The 17,900-nt window shown below is 42.7% G+C and overlaps 3 protein-coding genes across 4 annotated transcripts; 1 reads left to right on the top strand and 2 right to left on the bottom strand.

Moving 5' to 3' along the window:
* The first annotated feature begins 551 nt into the window (after window positions 1-551).
* Window positions 552-3,404, top strand: LOC109466981 (transcription factor 21-like). The gene is made up of 2 exons (XM_019764867.1): window positions 552-1,081; window positions 2,692-3,404. Exons 1-2 carry the CDS (start codon window positions 665-667, stop codon window positions 2,785-2,787), a joined length of 513 nt encoding a protein of 170 aa, XP_019620426.1. The 5' UTR covers window positions 552-664; the 3' UTR covers window positions 2,788-3,404.
* A 5,030-nt stretch (window positions 3,405-8,434) lies between these two features.
* Window positions 8,435-10,554, bottom strand: LOC109467016 (zinc finger protein 525-like). Of its 2 annotated transcripts, none has more exons than XM_019764909.1 (2): window positions 10,235-10,554; window positions 8,435-9,541 (listed from the first exon to the last, which is right to left on the bottom strand). In XM_019764909.1, the coding sequence occupies exon 2, from the start codon at window positions 9,521-9,523 to the stop codon at window positions 8,669-8,671; it is 855 nt and encodes a 284-aa protein (XP_019620468.1). In that variant the 5' UTR covers window positions 9,524-9,541; window positions 10,235-10,554; the 3' UTR covers window positions 8,435-8,668. The 2 variants fall into 2 exon arrangements, with proteins under 2 accessions (XP_019620468.1, XP_019620467.1); XM_019764908.1 differs by having other exon boundaries at window positions 8,435-9,525; window positions 10,235-10,549.
* Window positions 10,555-14,092: 3,538 nt separating this feature from the next.
* Window positions 14,093-17,514, bottom strand: LOC109467002 (polyamine-modulated factor 1-like). Its single transcript, XM_019764891.1, has 6 exons — window positions 17,315-17,514; window positions 16,949-17,142; window positions 16,469-16,574; window positions 16,025-16,128; window positions 15,410-15,608; window positions 14,093-14,827 (listed from the first exon to the last, which is right to left on the bottom strand). The coding sequence occupies exons 1-6, from the start codon at window positions 17,474-17,476 to the stop codon at window positions 14,759-14,761; spliced, it is 834 nt and encodes a 277-aa protein (XP_019620450.1). The 5' UTR covers window positions 17,477-17,514; the 3' UTR covers window positions 14,093-14,758.
* Window positions 17,515-17,900: the final 386 nt, after the last annotated feature.

Raw genomic sequence — 17,900 nt, 5'->3', positions numbered from 1 at the left:
ATATAACAACAATATACATAGCTTCGGATTTCTATTCCCGCAACTTTTGAACAGTCGGCGGATTTTTTTTCAGTTCAAGATTCAGAACCTGTCGATAGGATGGTTTATCATTTGCAATCTAACACAAAATTTCTCCCCTCTCATCTTAATAGTATACATTTCTAAACACGAACCATGTGCCCCACTGTACGATATTTTGTAGTGTGTAAAAGTGGAAAGAACTTTGTTTTAATATGACTTGATGTATGGTTACTTATGTGTCTTAACATCCGAACAGATTTGTAACCCAAAAACGTAACTATGTAACGTTAGATGATAACTCCAAGAAATTTATATGTTAGACAAGAAAGTCATAATCGCACATGTTCAAGTAAATCTCACATCGACTGTCACCCCCCTGCACCACGCTGTTGGTACGGTCCTATCCAAGTCGATAAAAGGCGCGTTGCGGACGTGTCTGTCAACTGGTGCTGGCCTGGAATTACTGCTCTGACTTTTGCACTTGTGTTAGGTACATGTGACCTGGCTTTAAGCCTGGGTTCCAGGAGAATTTCCTGTGAAGTATAGAAGAAAATACGGCGCTGTAAGATAAAGTTAGAAACGTGGTTGTGCATTGCCTATATACAGAACCTTTCCTTACTTGGAGTGTATCGTCCATCTCGCAATGTCGACGGGAACGCCAAGCGACACCGAGGAGCTGAACGACACGGCCGCGGAACTCATCGAGACCGATCAGGAGAGCACGACTGCCGACAACGTCGAGACAAGTTCACCGGGCCAAGGTGCAGCCTCTCCCGAGAACCGAGCTCGACGGCGCCGCCGCAAGCGGGCCAGCTGGGGCGAGAAGGACGCCAAGCCGAAACCCGAGCAGAGGAACGCCGCCAACGCTCGGGAGAGATCCCGAATGCGGACGATGAGCAAGGCGTTTGTGACGCTGAAAACCACGTTGCCATGGGTGCCCCCAGACACCAAGCTTTCCAAACTGGACACATTACGGCTGGCGGCATCGTACATAGCGCACCTCAGACAGGTCCTACAACAGGACAAGGTCGAGAACAACAGTCTGCACCCGGTCAACCTGGTAAGGCTAATGTTATATGGACATCACTCTAAGCTTCTTCAAGCACAACTTCTGGTGCTAAACTGAAACTAAATTTGTCATAGGAATGTGCTAGGATTAAGACGTCAGTTTGTCATTCTCATTCAAAGATTATTCAAATGATGTAGAAATGACAAATAAATCTTCTTCCTTCGATGCATCGCCAATTTACATGATCGTCGTTTGAAGTTGATATTTAATTGTTGAATGCAGTAGTTCGGTAGTGTAAGGGGATTGCGGTTACTGGTGATGCGGTGTTGACGTGCCGTTGCGTGATAGCGGTGCATGTGTTCACAGGGACAGTCTCTAAGATTAGACCCTCTGACGACCGACCAGGGAATATCGTGGCTGAGAATAGTGTTGGGTTCTGGCGTGTCCGCGTGCCGGGGTCCTCCGGTCCGAGATAGCCGCATCTTTTAGGGTCCTAATTAGCTGCTTTCAATTCTTACTGCCAGTTAGGCATGGCCGGAATGAGTTATGTCGTAATATATATGTTCTTCAAGTCTCCGTTTTGCCAATCTGTTTTCAAGGACAACTGAAAGGTCTCTAGAGTATATGTTTGTTATGCAGTGCCGTATCGACATAACACAAACACGGTAACCTACAGCTGAATATTTCAACTACAGAATAACAGTAGTAACAGATTTGCATGGCCATTCGAGCCCGCTCCCCTCCGTGGATGGAACACATAAGTACTATACTACTACATCAAAGATCCAAAGACTACAGAAGAAAATTGTTTTAGATTTTGAAAACTGTCAGACGTTTCCAGTAGCATCCACTACCTTTCGTCAGTGACTGAAAGAAACAAGAAAATTGTTACTCAAGCAATTGGTTAGATTTGATAACTTTCCGCTACTTTCCGTCAGTGACTGAAGAAGCGGATGCTACCTGAAACGTCTGACAATTTTCAAAATACTGTCCTGTTGCTTGAGTAACAATTTTCTTGTGTATCTCATTACCTTCATCGACTGATCCAAAGATTAGATGTAAATGAGACCATTTTCAGGTTCATGATTTTTACATTCATTTGTTGAGGCTATAAATGCTCTATTTAAACAGTACTAGATATACACTAACTCTAGACCTCGCCTTGTTTAGCTTAGGACCACTTCAACCTTCACTCCTCTGCAAAAAATTGTCAGGGGAACAACGGTTGGAGCACGATATTGAAAAACAAGGCCACGGGTTTCGTGCTATAGCAACAGACTGACAGGCCAACAAGCACTTTGTTTCACTCTTGTCTCATCAACACAATATACACAGCGTAAGAAATTTCACTAGGAAATATCTGAGTTTTGTTCTGTCTAACTCAAATGCATTGAGGTGGAGAAGTAACGATACCGGTAACCGATTTTAAATAGCTGTTGATCTCGAGATCTCACCAGTGACGAAAAGGAGCTTCACTACCTGAAACGTCTGACCGTTTCCAAAATCATATCCAGTTTCTTGAGTAACTGGTTTTTTTAAATCGCATCTTATTACCTGGATGTCTAACCTTCATCAACGCAATGCCGGTTCTAGATTATTCTAAATCTGATATACATAACTGTGTGAAGTTTATAACAGTAACATTTTTCTTTGCCTTACAGACATGGCCGTTTGCTATCAATTCCAAAATGCAGGACAGTCGGGAACTCCAGAGACCGGCATCCACCGGTTCCACCAGAACTGAGACACTGAGGTAGCAGCTTGTGTGCACACGTCACCATTTCATGAACACGAGCTAGTACAAGACTTGAAATGTTAACGGACAATGTGACGTTGAGAGCAAGGTTCTCTGGATTTTTCTGTGGCACTACACGAAGAAACATTTATGCAAGTGACCGGTGGAAGTATACCAAATATGCACATATTTTAAGTTTTAGTTCCAAGATCTTGCAAAATAACTTGTACAGAATGTTGGCTATGCACCATTGGAAATACCCGATGCCCACAATTCAATCGAGTTTTTTGATTGCTTGATAGGTATAGCAGTGACAAAAATATTACAGTGTAACTTTGGAGATCCTTTGAAGATCACAAAACGATCTCAATGTACTGGGCCATAATTTTAATTAAAATTTGAAAACAGATGTGATACGTTGAATGTATATGTTGCAAAGTGTATAATTGTTTGTGCTTTTACGGTTTGTCTAAAAGATGCATATAATTTTGCAGTAATGCATTGTGCTTTATTGACGTATATCGTATCAACAACAGCAGTTTCCTCGACAAGATGTTACGTAAAATTTGTGATTGCGAAGTTCACATTGTTGGCTTTGTCAGGCTTGAAATGTATCTGTCATGCAATGCAGTGTTTATGGTGAAAGATACGAGTAAATCATATTGTTACTGTAAAAACACAGGACCTTTTTAAATGTCTTTTCAACAGCCTTGCTTCAGTGGTGGGTACGCAGATGATTTTGGTTGTTGCATATTGTTTTGTGAAATCTGATATGAACGTTTTAAATTTCTGATTAAGTTTGCTCGTTCCGAGAAAGGTAACTATTATCATATTAGTGAAAGTCGTGGGTATGCTGCTATGGTAGGTATGGAGACTGTGGTTGGTTAAATTCATCGGCTTACAAGTGAAGTAACGTTGAACCATTCAGGAATCTGGTCCATTTGTACCTTGCTTTTCTTTGGGAACCTTGTCAGTTCATTTTACACAAACAAAAGACAATTAGCAAACCTGTTGCTTCCCGATACCGTACTCGTGATGCGACGGTTGGCAAAAGGTTCTCCGCCCTGAAACATCTAACACTCTCCAGGACGGCAGGCGATAGTCGGCGGAGATCCAGGATTACCTCTGCGCAGACCTGGCACAAACTCCCGCCATTCCTCGGGATCGCGTTCCCCGTCATCGGGTCGTGTTTCTGGGGTCTAACCGGTGGGAGATTGTAACATTATCGTGTGAAGGACAACAAGGATGACCCAATCTTAGAACCAAAGCAACTACGAGTACTGCAACTGTAACAGAATCGCTCTGTACTACCAGCTAATCCAAATGGTCATCAAAACAAAGACTAGTAAGTCAGATTGCTTTTCACAGACCGAGAACACTGGTGGCTCGTACTTAACCGTTCCTTGGCACAGAAAAGTCTTCACATCTCTTCTCTGTGAAAGGCTGTAGAAGGCATCCTTTTGTCGTGCGATGGAACCGATGTGAGGGTTGTCATGACCGAATCATATCATGTAGCTACTCTACTAATCGTAAACAATGTTGCGAACATGGCGTGCGTCTCCTGCATAGTAATGATGTAAGGTATAGTATGATACGTTCGTACGAAACAAACTTTATTCTTGGCACCCAAATACCAATTTTGCAATGTTCACAAAACGTTTATGCCTCACATCGCTGACCCCAACAGTACGGTTAGCAAGTGAGCTGTGCAACTAATAAATTACCCTGTACCCACATACGATGTTATAATTACGTGCCTGTACCTGTACATGTATAGTAAAACAATAACGGTAGCAATTAACAACAACGGTAACAACAATATAAAGATGCATGTTTACGTGTGTCACAGTCATAGTGTGTCACAGTTACAGTCGTACATGTATTTCATAAAGTGGGGTCTACAACAATCTCTCTGTCGGCACTTTGTTACATCAGATATTACAGCATGTCTTTAAATCCCATATATGTTATGAAGTGACATCGATATCTGTTAACTTAGTTGAAGCTGGCGACGATACGTGTAGTAAATTGTACATAAATCATATAATCTATTCAACGGCCGATGTTATGGAGCAGACATTACTCTCTCAGCACCACTGACGTCACAGCATGGAAACACTCTGCAATCAAATGTAGACAGTTTATGCCTCAGGCCTGTTTGTATAGTTTCTAAATCGTAGGTCGTCTTTGATAATAAACACACGAGAAAACTAGATGTAGATATTATGATTAAGTACAACGACGTAGTACATGTATGCCTTTCTTGTTAATGGATAACTTAGTGGAGTAACAACTACACCCACAGACAGAAAACGGCTCAGCAATGGAAACGTATGTTAGAGCGGTGGGGCCCAGCTTCTGTTAGTATCCCGTCACCCACGTACTCAATTCAGCTAGACGCCCGGAGCGCACTTGACCGCTGGAGTTAAGGGTGTACTTGGGGGTCTGGCATTGCTCAAGGCGAGGAGTTGAACGTGTGAAGAATGTGGCGAAGTGTCCGCTGATTGGTGAGCACACGCTCAAGCTGATCGACCTCGTGTCTGCAATTTGTTAAGGAAGTGTTCTGTCTCAGTCGCTGAACTGTCTCGGAATGACAGTCCTCAAACGTTTCGTACCGACAGGACTGACTCGGTGTTTCCGTGCGTTAGTCCGCAGCATAGTTGTGGAGGGAAACTGGTTCACGTTTTCTTTTTAAAACCAACCCAAACCAAAGGGGCGATAGACCGAAGCTTACAGTACATTGGTTGAACAATTTTTTTTATCAATGTTAGCTCTCACTTAGTATTAGCAGCTGGACTGCCGAGACAGAACGATTTTTGCACTGAGGAAAGAATCTACTCAAACTTCTGTCTGTCCCTTATCATACATAGCAATTGTCTCCTGAAGATTGTTCCAAAGTCCAACAGTTGATGGTGGAAAAGTTCTCCTATGTTTGACAGTGTGGGAGTCAGGAATCGCCAGACTTTACCACCAAAGGACAGATTCGTTCGGTCGGTCTTGTTTTGATGGACAGTTTGATTGGATGGACAGTTTGATTGGATGTTGGTGTGAGGGTAGATTAGTAATGGTCTGAGTGAGTGGGTGGCATGAGAGCTTTATCGATAGGAAGGGGTGGGTATACGTAGAAAGTGACTCAATTGAGATATTTGGTATTGATGGTGGACTTGTCCAAGTCAGATATACTTATTATCACAATCACTTGGCAGGGTTATACTAGCCATGCTGCCTTCAAATACCCATTGGCATTCTGTACCAGCATGTAATGACCGTTATTCCTTCGAGGCCAAGAGGATCGTTGTTTCTAAACAATTAAGAATACACGTGGTCCGACATCATGAAGTAGTAAAAAAACATTGGGCTCAGGTTTCTCAGGACCATGCTACATGTGCTGTTTATCCGTATATAGTTGAGAAAAAAATTGATAAATTGTTAAGTTGTGTTTTAATGATTTATGGTATTTGAGAACTTGGTCAGAGTAAGAAAGGACAACATCTAATTAGTAACGCCCCACGACGGCTTCCATTGGTACTACAGAGATTGGGGTAAACTTTTCTCTTTTACTCCGACAGGCAAGTGATGCCATTTCGGACTCTAGTGACAGTATTTGAAAGTACAGTCAAGTATTTGTGCGCTTGAAAATAGAAAAACAGATGTTATGAAAAAATCTTATATTAAAAGTTATAAGTCTGACAAATGAAATACTGGCGACAAAGTTTAAGTTTAAACTGGTGTCGATTCGCGTATGAATTCATGCGTTTGTTAAAAGTGCACAGAGTGTAGGGCAGTTTGGGTTGTGGCGTACTTTGTTCAAACAAATAGTTCAAATAACAAGTTTAGTACTCTTGTTATAGGTGAAGCAGGGTCGACGCCGCCAGTCACTGACCGCTCTCTCTGAAATCCCGTCCGACCCCATAGCCCCGCCCACGCCCATCAAAATGTAGAAATGCAAAACAAAAACTTTAAAGCTCTCTCATTGGTCGAACCACTAATTGCCATGTTGTCATTGCTTGAACTGCTAATTGTGTTGGACGAATCAAATGAAAGAAGTAAAACGCTGGTCCAAAAATCGGTTGCCCAAATACAAACCAGCTTAAAACAAACAAAATAATTGTGCAAAAAACACAGAAGTTTGCACAGAATATGCGTCATTTGTAGTTACGGGTTTGTTGACCATACATTTAACGAGATTGTCGGTTGCCTTACCTTATAAAAACGGGTCTTTCCAACACCACGCCGTCCGGTTCCTCTCGACGTAACAGTCGCCATTTCCTTTCCCATAATTCACTTGGTCAGGAAATCCACAATTTCTCACTCAAACGTCCAAAGAACGGCTTAAATCCACGACAAAAACATTCCAAAGACTTGGTATTTTGCTAGCCAGAAGCCAGAATTTTACCCAAAATGTTGGGTAAAATTCTCCCCCTACAGGGGTGGAGAAGGAATTCGGAGCCCCTACAGGGGTGGAGAAGGAATTCGGAGCCGCTGAGCCAGTGCCATGGGAGGATGGGACACCATGGTATCATTGGAATCAAAACAGGGACACCACATCCTCCCATGGCAGGGTCAGCGGCTCCGAATTCCTTCTCCACCCCTACAGGGTGTTGTTTTGATTCCCCTTGTTGTCCCCTTTGTCCTAAACCCTCGCACCGTGCGGCACGACAGCGTGCACGAACACCTGTTGAAGGGACGGTACCATGTCTGATTTCTTCTTTGAAGGTAGCAGAACACAGTTTTCGCCCTATGGGGATTTCTATAGTTAAGGACCCCAAGATGACTCACTTCGACGCGGTAAAAATTATAGCAGGGTGCACTTCACAAATACGAAAATCGAATATGTTTGAGACGGAAGGTACAAACTACAAAATATGTAGAAACCAAAAAATCCTGTCGGCGTATCTGCTCGTAACGTACACTTTGAAATCACCCCCTACGGACGTGACCAGAACTGCAGCCGACTCACCCGGAAAGCCAGTTGCGCAATACGGCGCATTTATACACGAACTGCAAAACCTTCACAATTCAAATCACACAGTCTCAAACCCGATACATTCCTACACCACACAGCACAATTTACATCTGGCTGACGCTCTTATCAGGCTGTCTACCCAGCCTTCAAGAATATTCGCTGCACTACTTTCTATACCCGCGTCATCGTGCCCGGGGGTCGCCCATTAATACTGTATTCTGCTACCTTGAAATAGTGAAGTGCATACATCAAAAGCGGCCTCTAGCAGTTCAATGGAGCACTGCACCATAATGTTGGCCAGAAGCTCCAACCACTGCAGTGATTTCTTTTCGCCGCCACGGGGCGCTTTTTCTCCGTGTCAGATTTGCTGCGTGTTTCCCCGAGTACGATAGCGAAAGAAATGGTAATTTCTTAAATGTTGGCTAACTTGCTCCTATTACTTGTATTTATTTCAGTGATTTTGACGCTACGAGATGTTTTTGATCCATGGCGAATTCAACATATCTCGAGCTCGTTCCACACCAGGTGCCTTGAATTGCCGCAGCGCCTGAATTGCTGCACCTATTACTGCAGTGATATCATACATTATATTGTTCTTGTCATTTTGGTATCTACAGGTTTTGCCTAAATTTGCCTAAATAGTTGATCGTGCTGGAGATAAATACAAAGACACTCAATCAATGTCAAAATCACATCAGCAAGCTTGTAGTGATATATTGTTTAATTTCTTGTATTGCACTTGCTTAACAGCAATAGCTGTCCCGTTTCTTCTAAAATATGTGGTCAAGTGTATGCTGTCCCGTATTCACATTCATGTACTCTTTCTTCTTGTCTTATCTTCTGATCTTTTGCGATACTGGATATTTAAAGGTCCCCAGTACAACAGGATTATCACACTGGGCACATTCTATCAATATGTTAACATTGGTGTTTTCCTCTATCTCATGAAAGGTTGGTCATTTGGCCATTCACAAAATGATTTTCCATCAGTGTGTTTTACCATGTGTTTGTCTAGATTACATTTCTGTATGGCAGAATAATCACACAGGTTACATTTGTGAGGCTGTTCACCTGTATGTCTCTTCATGTGCCTGGCCAGGCTAGATCTGTCACTAGTCCTGTACCCGCACTCCCCACACATGTAGGGTTTCTCCCCGGTGTGTTTAAGCATGTGTCGATCTAAATGGCTTTTCAGTAATGCAGAATAGTCACACTGGAGACACTTGAAAGGTTTTTCACCAGTATGCTGTTTAGCATGTGCAGCTAAGCTAGAACTGTCCGACGTCATAAATCCGCACTCCCCACACATGTAGGGTTTTTCTCCTGTATGTTTCCTCATGTGTCGGCGTAGGCTTGACCCGTCGACCGTCCTGTACCCACACTCCCCGCACATGTAGGGCTTCTCACCATTATGCCTCGCCATGTGTTGCACAAGGTTCTTTTTCCAGTGTGTGCAAAATTCACACCTGTCACACTTGTAAGGTTTCTCGCAAGTATGTTTCCTCATGTGTTCGGAAAGCCGAGAGTTTCTGAATGCCCTGTACCCACACTGTTGACAGACGTAGGGTGCGTCCGCAGTATTATTTGTTGCCACCTGATGTAGCTGTTCTGTAGGAGCCCGTACATACAAATGTGACCAGGCTTCCTTGTCAGGTGGGACGGAGGCCACACTGCTTGTTTCCTCTTCCTGCTGTGTTCCCATTGCCTGTTCTTGTCTGGTCCTGTCACTTGCTCCATCCACAGGATGTCTGATAGGGGGTCCAACAGGAAACACACAGCCAGGATCTTCCATCCCTATTGATTAGGATATCCATACGAGAAAACCTCTTTGATATAAGATATATTAGACAATAGCTGGCAAAGTTTTTCACCATGACAGAGCTATTGAAGGATGGATACTAGTACATGTAGTAGATACTAGTGAAGGATATATTACTAGTAACGTCAGTAGAATGCACGAAATATAGAAGAATTTTCATGTTTTGATGACATCACTGAGAATTATATGTTATAAATATTAAATAATGATGAAATATTAAATTACTAAAAATAATGATGATGACCGATAATGATAGGGGATTTACAACTGCCATGGTTCAGCACATGATTTTATCATTATCCAATTTTGATGGAAGTTGCTGAACATTTGTCAAGTACAATATTACTAGTTGAGACAAGACTCTGTAATCTCCAAGCAGATTCATAATTTCAGGGACAAGGGAAGCTACTGACTCTGTATCAAATTGGCCAGGCTAATCATGCTAATGGTAACTCCCAATTTGATACTGCCTTGCCCCTGAATGAATCTGTTTTTGGAGATTACAGAATCTGGTCACTTGGATACAGCAGCTTGACAGATCACGCACGTATGTTGATTATCCAACTGGAATCCAAGGCTTTGTCAAAACGCCGTCGCGTCATTTTATCCAGCTATCGTGAGCACAATTTAACACTATACATAACGTTATACAATAACAGTGAAATGATTTTAAGAAGTCCTTACCTGTTAGTCTGTAGTATCAGGTACTGGATATGACGTGAATTGCGCTAAAATTCGGGAAGGAGAGATATGATAATCTCCCGAAGTTGTCTAAAATGGCGGAGACCAAACGCCGGTCATCCTGTTTGACCCTGGATCAAAGGTTAAAGTTGACAAACCTGATGATCCAAGTCAGCACAGCAGACACAACATGCCGTTACTCCAACGACCTTTCATTGCATAAATGTCGACTTGGAATGATGCCGTATCGCCGACGATGTCGCGATCGGTAGATACAGCTTGGAGGCCATAATAAAGAATAGATATTCCGCATTTCCTTACTGAACTGAACTGATCTTCCTCCCTCCAGCTTATGCCTAGTAAATAGATAGCATTACCCGTCTTTATTTCAAATACACTGTATTAGAAATAGAAGGCCTTAGAAAAACAAAACCTTATTCAAGCTTAAAATAATTTTTTATCATTAAACAACATACAGAGTGGTGGTCTAGCATATTGCTAATTTTAGCAGTCACAGACAAAGAATAAAATCAATAACAAAACAGTAAATGAATGGGCATCCCGAATGGATCATTCTATTAAATTGAATGTTGTTTTTTTTTGTAGACAGTTTGGGCAAAATATTTGAAATTCAGTTGAAGCCAACAGGCTATTGTGAAAATCTCAGCGTTAGGATTTTCTTAATACTTTTTCTGATTCTCTTTCTGACAATATCAGTCACTTTGTTGGCAAAATTGTGGGTGACGGCACTGATTGTTTTACCGGTAATTCCACATGAAAAGGCCAATTTTTGGCATCATTTTGCATCGGAAAATCTGTTTCCTCCCTAGAATTTGAGAGATTAAAGAAATACGAATTCTATTGTTCTTGTAGAGAGATATCCTTCATTTCCATACAGTGTTTTTGCTTCAGAATAATTTGCCGAAAGAGACGGTCGCTAGAGTTAAGGGTATGCAGAATAGTATTGAATTGAGACCCAAAATAAACTGGGGTGTGCCCCCTTTAGGCCGATTTCGACTATTTATTCAGCCTGCAAAGGAGTCTGGCAGAGATTAGAAAAGGCCTACAAAATACTGATAAAACACCTGATTGAAGATTATTTTACAAAAAAGCATTTTCATCCAGTTTATTATCATGTCTTTTTTATGGTGTAATGAAGAAGTCTATGTTTACCCCAAGTCTCAAAATGTGTCTTGTTTAATTTGTTTATTCGTTCGGCTGTTAAAAAGACAAATTTTACAGCCAGGGCAGCCCAACTAGCCAGGAGGCTATTATTAAGGGCTTGCCCTGCTGACAGGACAAACATTTACATGCACAATACAACAATACAATTATTTACATTAATGTGGAGAGGTCAGGGTCATACACCTAAGGCTTATAGGGGTTGCCTAGAGAGTCCCATAGCTTCCTTTTAAAGGAGGCAATAGTGGTGGCAGTGCGAGCGTCAGTGGAGAGAGTGTTCCAGAGTGACGTTGCTCGGTGAAAGAATGTTCTCTGGCCTCTGGTGGTTTTGGTAAGTTCAACAGTCAGGTGGTTGCTGTTCCTGAGGGGATAGCGAGACTCAGTAGCAGATGCACGGGTTCTGGGTATCAGGGTTTGGAGGTGTGGCGGACAGTGGCCGTTAAGGAGCTTGTACAGGGTGGTGACTGTATGGAATCTCCGTCTGAACTGAAGTGACGGAAGGGACAGTTGGGTGTACAAGGTTTGGTAGGAGGGATAAGGAAGTCCATGTTGTCCACTGATCAGTCTGACAGTTTGGTATTGTACAGACTCCAGTTTCCGTTCGTCGCTCTTGGTGAGTCCTGCCCAGACGATGTTGGCATACTCAAGGCCAGGTCGTGTAACGGTCTTATATAGCCTGAGTAGAATGTCACTTGGCACCTTCTTTCTTAGTGCACACAGTAGGCCAGCAGATCGTCTTGACTTGGTGGAAATTGTATCGATGTGCTTGGACCAGGAGAGTGTGTTCGTTAAGGTGACACCTAGATGTTTGTAACTAGCAACAACTTCCAGGGTAGTTCCACCCAGAGTGACTGGTACAAGGGGCCTTGGGATGTTGCGAGTTGTGATGTACATCACCTTGCACTTATCCCTGTTTGCTTCGAGTTTCCACTGTGTGAGCCAGTTTGATACAGAGCACAGGTCTCTGTTAAGTGAGGTGACTACACGTTGGATCGATCTGTTACTGGTGGACAGTGAAGTATCATCAGCGAACAAGTTTGGAGAACACTGAGTACAACAGGATGTTATGTCGTTGATATACAGGATGAACAGGGTGGGCCCAAGAACGGACCCTTGGGGGACGCCGGCAAGGGGCGATTTCCATTCAGATGTTCCGCCCTGAATAACCACACGTTGTCGCCTTTCGGACAGATAACTGTGGAACCATTGGAGGATAGGTCCGCGTATTCCGTGGGCACATAGTTTGGCAAGGAGACCTTTGTGCCAGACCTTGTCAAATGCTTTCCTCAGGTCGAGGAAAACACACCCCACGACTTCCCCTCTGTCCATTGCCCTGGTCCATTCATCTACCAGGCGGGCTAGTTGAAGCGTGGTGTTGTCCTTGGTCCTGAATCCGCTCTGGTGCTTGGACAGTATTGGAGTGATTTGTTGCATTAGGTATTTATTTACTAGTGTTTCCAGCACTTTTGGGACTGTATTGAGCAGAGAAATTGGTCTGTAGTTATTTGCATGGTGACGGTCTCCGGCCTTGTAGATAGGCGTTACATTGGCCTCTTTCCAACCAGAAGGGACTTGTCCGAGGGTAAGTGATGTGTTAAAGAGCCGTGTCAGGGGTGCAGATATGGTGTCTGCTACCTGTCTTAGGAGGTATGGAGTGATTTCATCCGGGCCACATGATTTTCCGGTCTTTAGGGTTTTGAGTTGCTGCCGTACCTCATCTTCAGTCAGTTGGATTCTGTCTAGGGATGTTTCAGGGGTAATGCTGGGCTGGAAAGTGGGAGCGGGGTCGTTTCTGTCGTCAAGGTCGGTCTGTTGGATGAAGAAGTTGTTGAGGGCATTTGCTTTGTCCTGAGGTGTTTCTATGATGTCGGCCCCGGCTTGCAGAGCCGGGATGCCGGTAGAGGCTTTGCCTAAGGCAGACTTGGCGAAAGAAAAGAGGCGCCTTGTATTACCACCCTCTACATCTTCAATCACCTCACGGATGTATGTCGCCTCAGCATTTCTGGTGAGCTTAGTGACCAGATTTCTCTGTTTCCTATAGGTAGACCAGGCTTCTGTTGTCTTTTTGCTTTTGGCTCTGGAGTGGAGCCGGTGTTTCCTTCGGATGGCTGCTTTGAGCTCTTTATTTCCATAAATCCAGGGCTTAGATGTTCTGTGGACAGGGAGTAGTTTGTGTGGAATGTGTTGTCGGCATATGTTCATAAACATGGTGTACCATGAGTTCCAGATATCGTCCATCGAGTCAAAGATGAAGTTAGTGTCCCAAGGGGCTTGGCTAAGGTCGTTGCACAGAGCGTCAAGGTTTGCTTTTTTGTAGAGCCAGACGAGCCTCTTCCCTGCGGGCCGGGTGGCCTGGAGATTCAATGTGGTTATGGTTGTTTGGTGGTCGGAATCTCCTAGGGGTGCCAAGGTGCCACTTTGGTGACACATTGAAGGGTGTGATATGGCAATCAGGTCCAGTAGATTTTGGCCACGTGTTGGCTCATGGAGCAGCTGTTCGAGTCCGTGGTTTAAGAAGATATTGTCCAGTAGGAATCCGGCGTTGTCGGTCGCATTGCTAGGTAGCCAGTTACTGTTTTTGGAGTTAAAGTCACCAAGCACTAGTTTTACAGTCTGCGGATTGCTGGTTGCTTTCTGTACTTGCGATTCATATATGTCAAAGAATGAGTTGTCTTCATACATACATTGACATGTACAATGTATAACTAGTATAACTACATGTGTATACCTTGTCCATCAGCGTTGGAATTCTGATCTATGTTAATTCTTCAACAACACCATGATGTCCATTTGACTTTTTGTGACCAGCTTTTTATGAGGTGGCAACAATTTCCTACTGTTACTCTTACAAATGTTTCTGGATGATGCAAAAATCACATTTTTTTTTTATTATCTGGCATAAGTCAAGAACAACACACAACTCATAAGTGACAATAGTTACATAAATATGACTGTGCATTTTAGATCAACAACTTTTTGTACATTATTAGGATCCCTATTTTTTATAAGACTTACAAACCAATTTATCTGAATCATCTTTATTTCCCTCCCCAATATACTGTATAATGGAAAGGAAATATATACGAGTATCTTCTAGTCCATTCCAAGGGTTGTCACTGGTATTGTTTACAAAGATTTTCAATTCTTTGTTATGATGAAGAAAAGTTACTTGGTAGTTTCCACTATTCTTCTTGTTTTTGTTGTTCATTTGCCAGCTGTATTACAGAAGAGGCCACACTGTTATCCTTAGTACAAATGATATGAAAATTGAATAACTTGAAAATACTATGTATATGCTAAAGTTGCTCGATACAGGCACATGTAATTTTCTTGACGTTATTGACTCTATTTTGGACACATCAGCTGTAGTTCACAGACACGTTCCATCGGGCAGGTGTCACAAGCAGCAGCAGCCTGAACACAGAACACATGATATACACAAAACTGTTAGCCAACATCAATTATCAGGTGCAAGATACAAGCCTCCTAATCTCCTTACAAAATAAAAATGTCCTGGGAAGATATTCTACAATTCTACACATTCCAGTGCTGAGAAAACTTTGCCTGGGTGCCAGACGCTGGCATAAAAATCTATCATAAGCGATAGATTTGGGGGGGGGGGGAAGAAACCCTTGTCTGCTACCAGAAGTTGTTGCCGCCCAAGCCCTTTATCTATCATGCCAGCAAGGAGATATATTTATTATTCGAAACAAACTCGCAGCTTATAAGCTGAATTGCGAGTTCACATGTACATATACAAATTTTCACAAGTTGACATATAATTAGAGCCAACCTGGGGTTAGCAGGGCATATGGCTTCTCTGGTCGTAGGGACTATCACTCACTCACAGTAGGGTCTGGCACCAAGGCAAGAGAAAACTTCATATGCCATCTTCAACAGTTACAGTTTTCTACAAATTTAGTTTGTTACATAGCCACAAGAATGCTTGTAGAAAAGTAGGACTTCCTTCACAGTATATGCTCCTGTTGTTCTTACCTCTGCAAACATCTCCATCTTGTCCTGAAGCTTCTGTTGTGTGTGGAGCAACTTCTGCCTGGACTGTAGCACAGATTTCTGAAGACGAGCCGTCTCCTGCTCCTGTGCCGCCAGTCTTTTCTGCAGCTCTTCTCGCTCTTTCAGTTTGACGGCCATCCTGTGGCTTCGCAGGTCTTTTTCCGGATCTCCAGAGGGGCGCCTGGTACAGAAAAGAGTCAACACTACATTCTTGACAAAATCTATTCTAGAGTTTTAAAGTCTCCAAAACAAAAACATCCCTCATTTCCAAAATAAGTTGCAATGGGGGCCCAAACATACATCACTTGTGAGCCAAAAAGCTATCTACGGTATCAAGCACCCCAAAATTTAGGATTATAGCACATTCAGAACAAATTATGCATAAACAGGAGGTTCTATTGCAGTACCTTAGAAATCTGCTAGGGGCCAGTAATGAAACTTGACCATCATTTGGTGAGACCGAGAGCTTCTGGGGTCATGCTGTTCATAAACACACACTAAAACCTTCTCCATTAAGGTACTGATCATCCTTAGTATTCCTACTGTAGTTCAGGATTCTCTATATGGTACTTGTTCATACAAAACACATGCCCTTACCATGTAGTAGTGTTCTCTTCTGTTGCAGCGTCATTCAGAATAGTTTCTAATTTATTAAACAATACTGGAATCTCTTCTTCAGACAGGAGCAGCTGGATTTCAGCCTGCAATAAAAAGTAGTGTACTACAGTTTTAACATATTAGTATACATGTCGTGTACCATTCTTCATTTATAGTGTTACTGTATTTGTATAGTAATGACACATTTTGTACAATTTGGGTAATGTACATTTGGCTAACATTTACCTATGACATAAATAAAATTTGTCCCAGTCCTCCCACAGGTTGGTTCTCCCTCTGGACTTCGGGCGATCAGACCCCCAGTCGGGCAGGAACCTTGGGTGATACGGAATAACGGAATACACCTTATTGTATTCTATATCTACTTGACCAACAGGGCACTTAACACACAGCAATACTTAATGTCAGAACAGGCATACATACCTGGACATTGTCTTGCAGATGCTGGACATGCTGTTGTGCGATGCTCTGCAAGGCTTTGGGGTTGTTCTGGTAGGCAAACTTGTAGTTCCTGGCAAATGTGCTAAATCTGGAACAAAAGAACTTCAAGGATTCTGAAAAAACAACTTTTGTGCAGTAATTTACTTGTAGGGCGGTTATACCGGCTATACAGATACAGAAGCTGGTGTGCTACGCCAAAGGGCGGTTATACCGGCTATTACTGCACTTTTGTGCAGTAATTTAAATTATCATAGACTGTTAAAGTACATTTAGAAAGATTCATAAAGCCATGTACAAGGAATTGTTACAGTAGGCTAAGAATTATTACATAAAGGCAATATGACAGGAACAGCAGGTATTTGAAAAAAAAACTTTTCCAAAACTACACACAAAAAATGTGTTACAAATTAGCTGGTACTGCTTAAATTATAGTAATAATAATAATGATAATAATACCATTACCTTCCTGCATGGACACACTTCTTCACTGTTTTGGAGAGAACATCTAGGAGATGTTGCATGTAGACCCCTTCAGCACTGTTATGTGTTTCGTTGGTCCCAGGTCCCAGGGAAGAGTCTGCTGTAGCTGTAGCATCTTCCATAGCACTGCTGTCCATAGGGTACCCACTATCTGTGTTGGATTTTGCCTCCTGTGACTGTTGGTATAATTTTATAATATAGGTCCATGTTTAGGCCTTTAAGCATTCATATAACAAGTCGTGTAGTAAGTCGATCTCGCGACCACGTCCAAACTTTTATATCGTCCGGTCACAAAAATTATATAATTTTGAACCAACAGAACCAACAGTCAGGGATTGGAAAACTAACCTTTTCCTCCGGTACTGTACCATCTTCCTCCACTTGCATGGCTCCTTCTTCTTCTTCTTCTACGCCTTTGGATACACCGACTTCTGTCCCTTCTTGAGTAGAAGACACAGGAACAGATTCATCTCCCGGAGAAGGAGACTCTCCCGATTTGACTTCCGCCATTTTTATCAGCTTGTGTTTGGCGCCCAGTGCGCACTGCCTGATGGGACTGTTATGAAAACCTCCAAGCAGATGTTGGGGGTGGAATGTTGTAACATTCCAGTCTGCCGGGCTTTCCCGACCGCCGTGCGTCTTTGACAGAACCCACCCCGGCAACTGCAGATACTCGGCGAATATAAATCGGTTGGTACTGTTGGAGAATACCCTCTGCAAGAAAACCCTACCAGTCAGAGGACGTTACGATCTTCCATCTAACATCTGCTTGGAGATTAGCCACGGTAGAGTCGACAACAAACAGCATAACACTGTAACAGCATTTTTCAAGCTTACAACTGAGTTCTTGACCGACGGTGATTCAAAGCTCTCAGTAATGTATTCAACTGTTGATAATTTTTTAAGCTTGTTTATCGCTTGCTGTATTATACAG

The sequence above is a fragment of the Branchiostoma belcheri genome, unplaced genomic scaffold (assembly GCF_001625305.1).
Source record: "Branchiostoma belcheri isolate BF01 breed outbred unplaced genomic scaffold, Haploidv18h27 scaffold173, whole genome shotgun sequence".
Taxonomy (NCBI): domain Eukaryota; kingdom Metazoa; phylum Chordata; class Leptocardii; order Amphioxiformes; family Branchiostomatidae; genus Branchiostoma; species Branchiostoma belcheri.
This window is presented reverse-complemented; position numbering and strand designations above follow the sequence as displayed.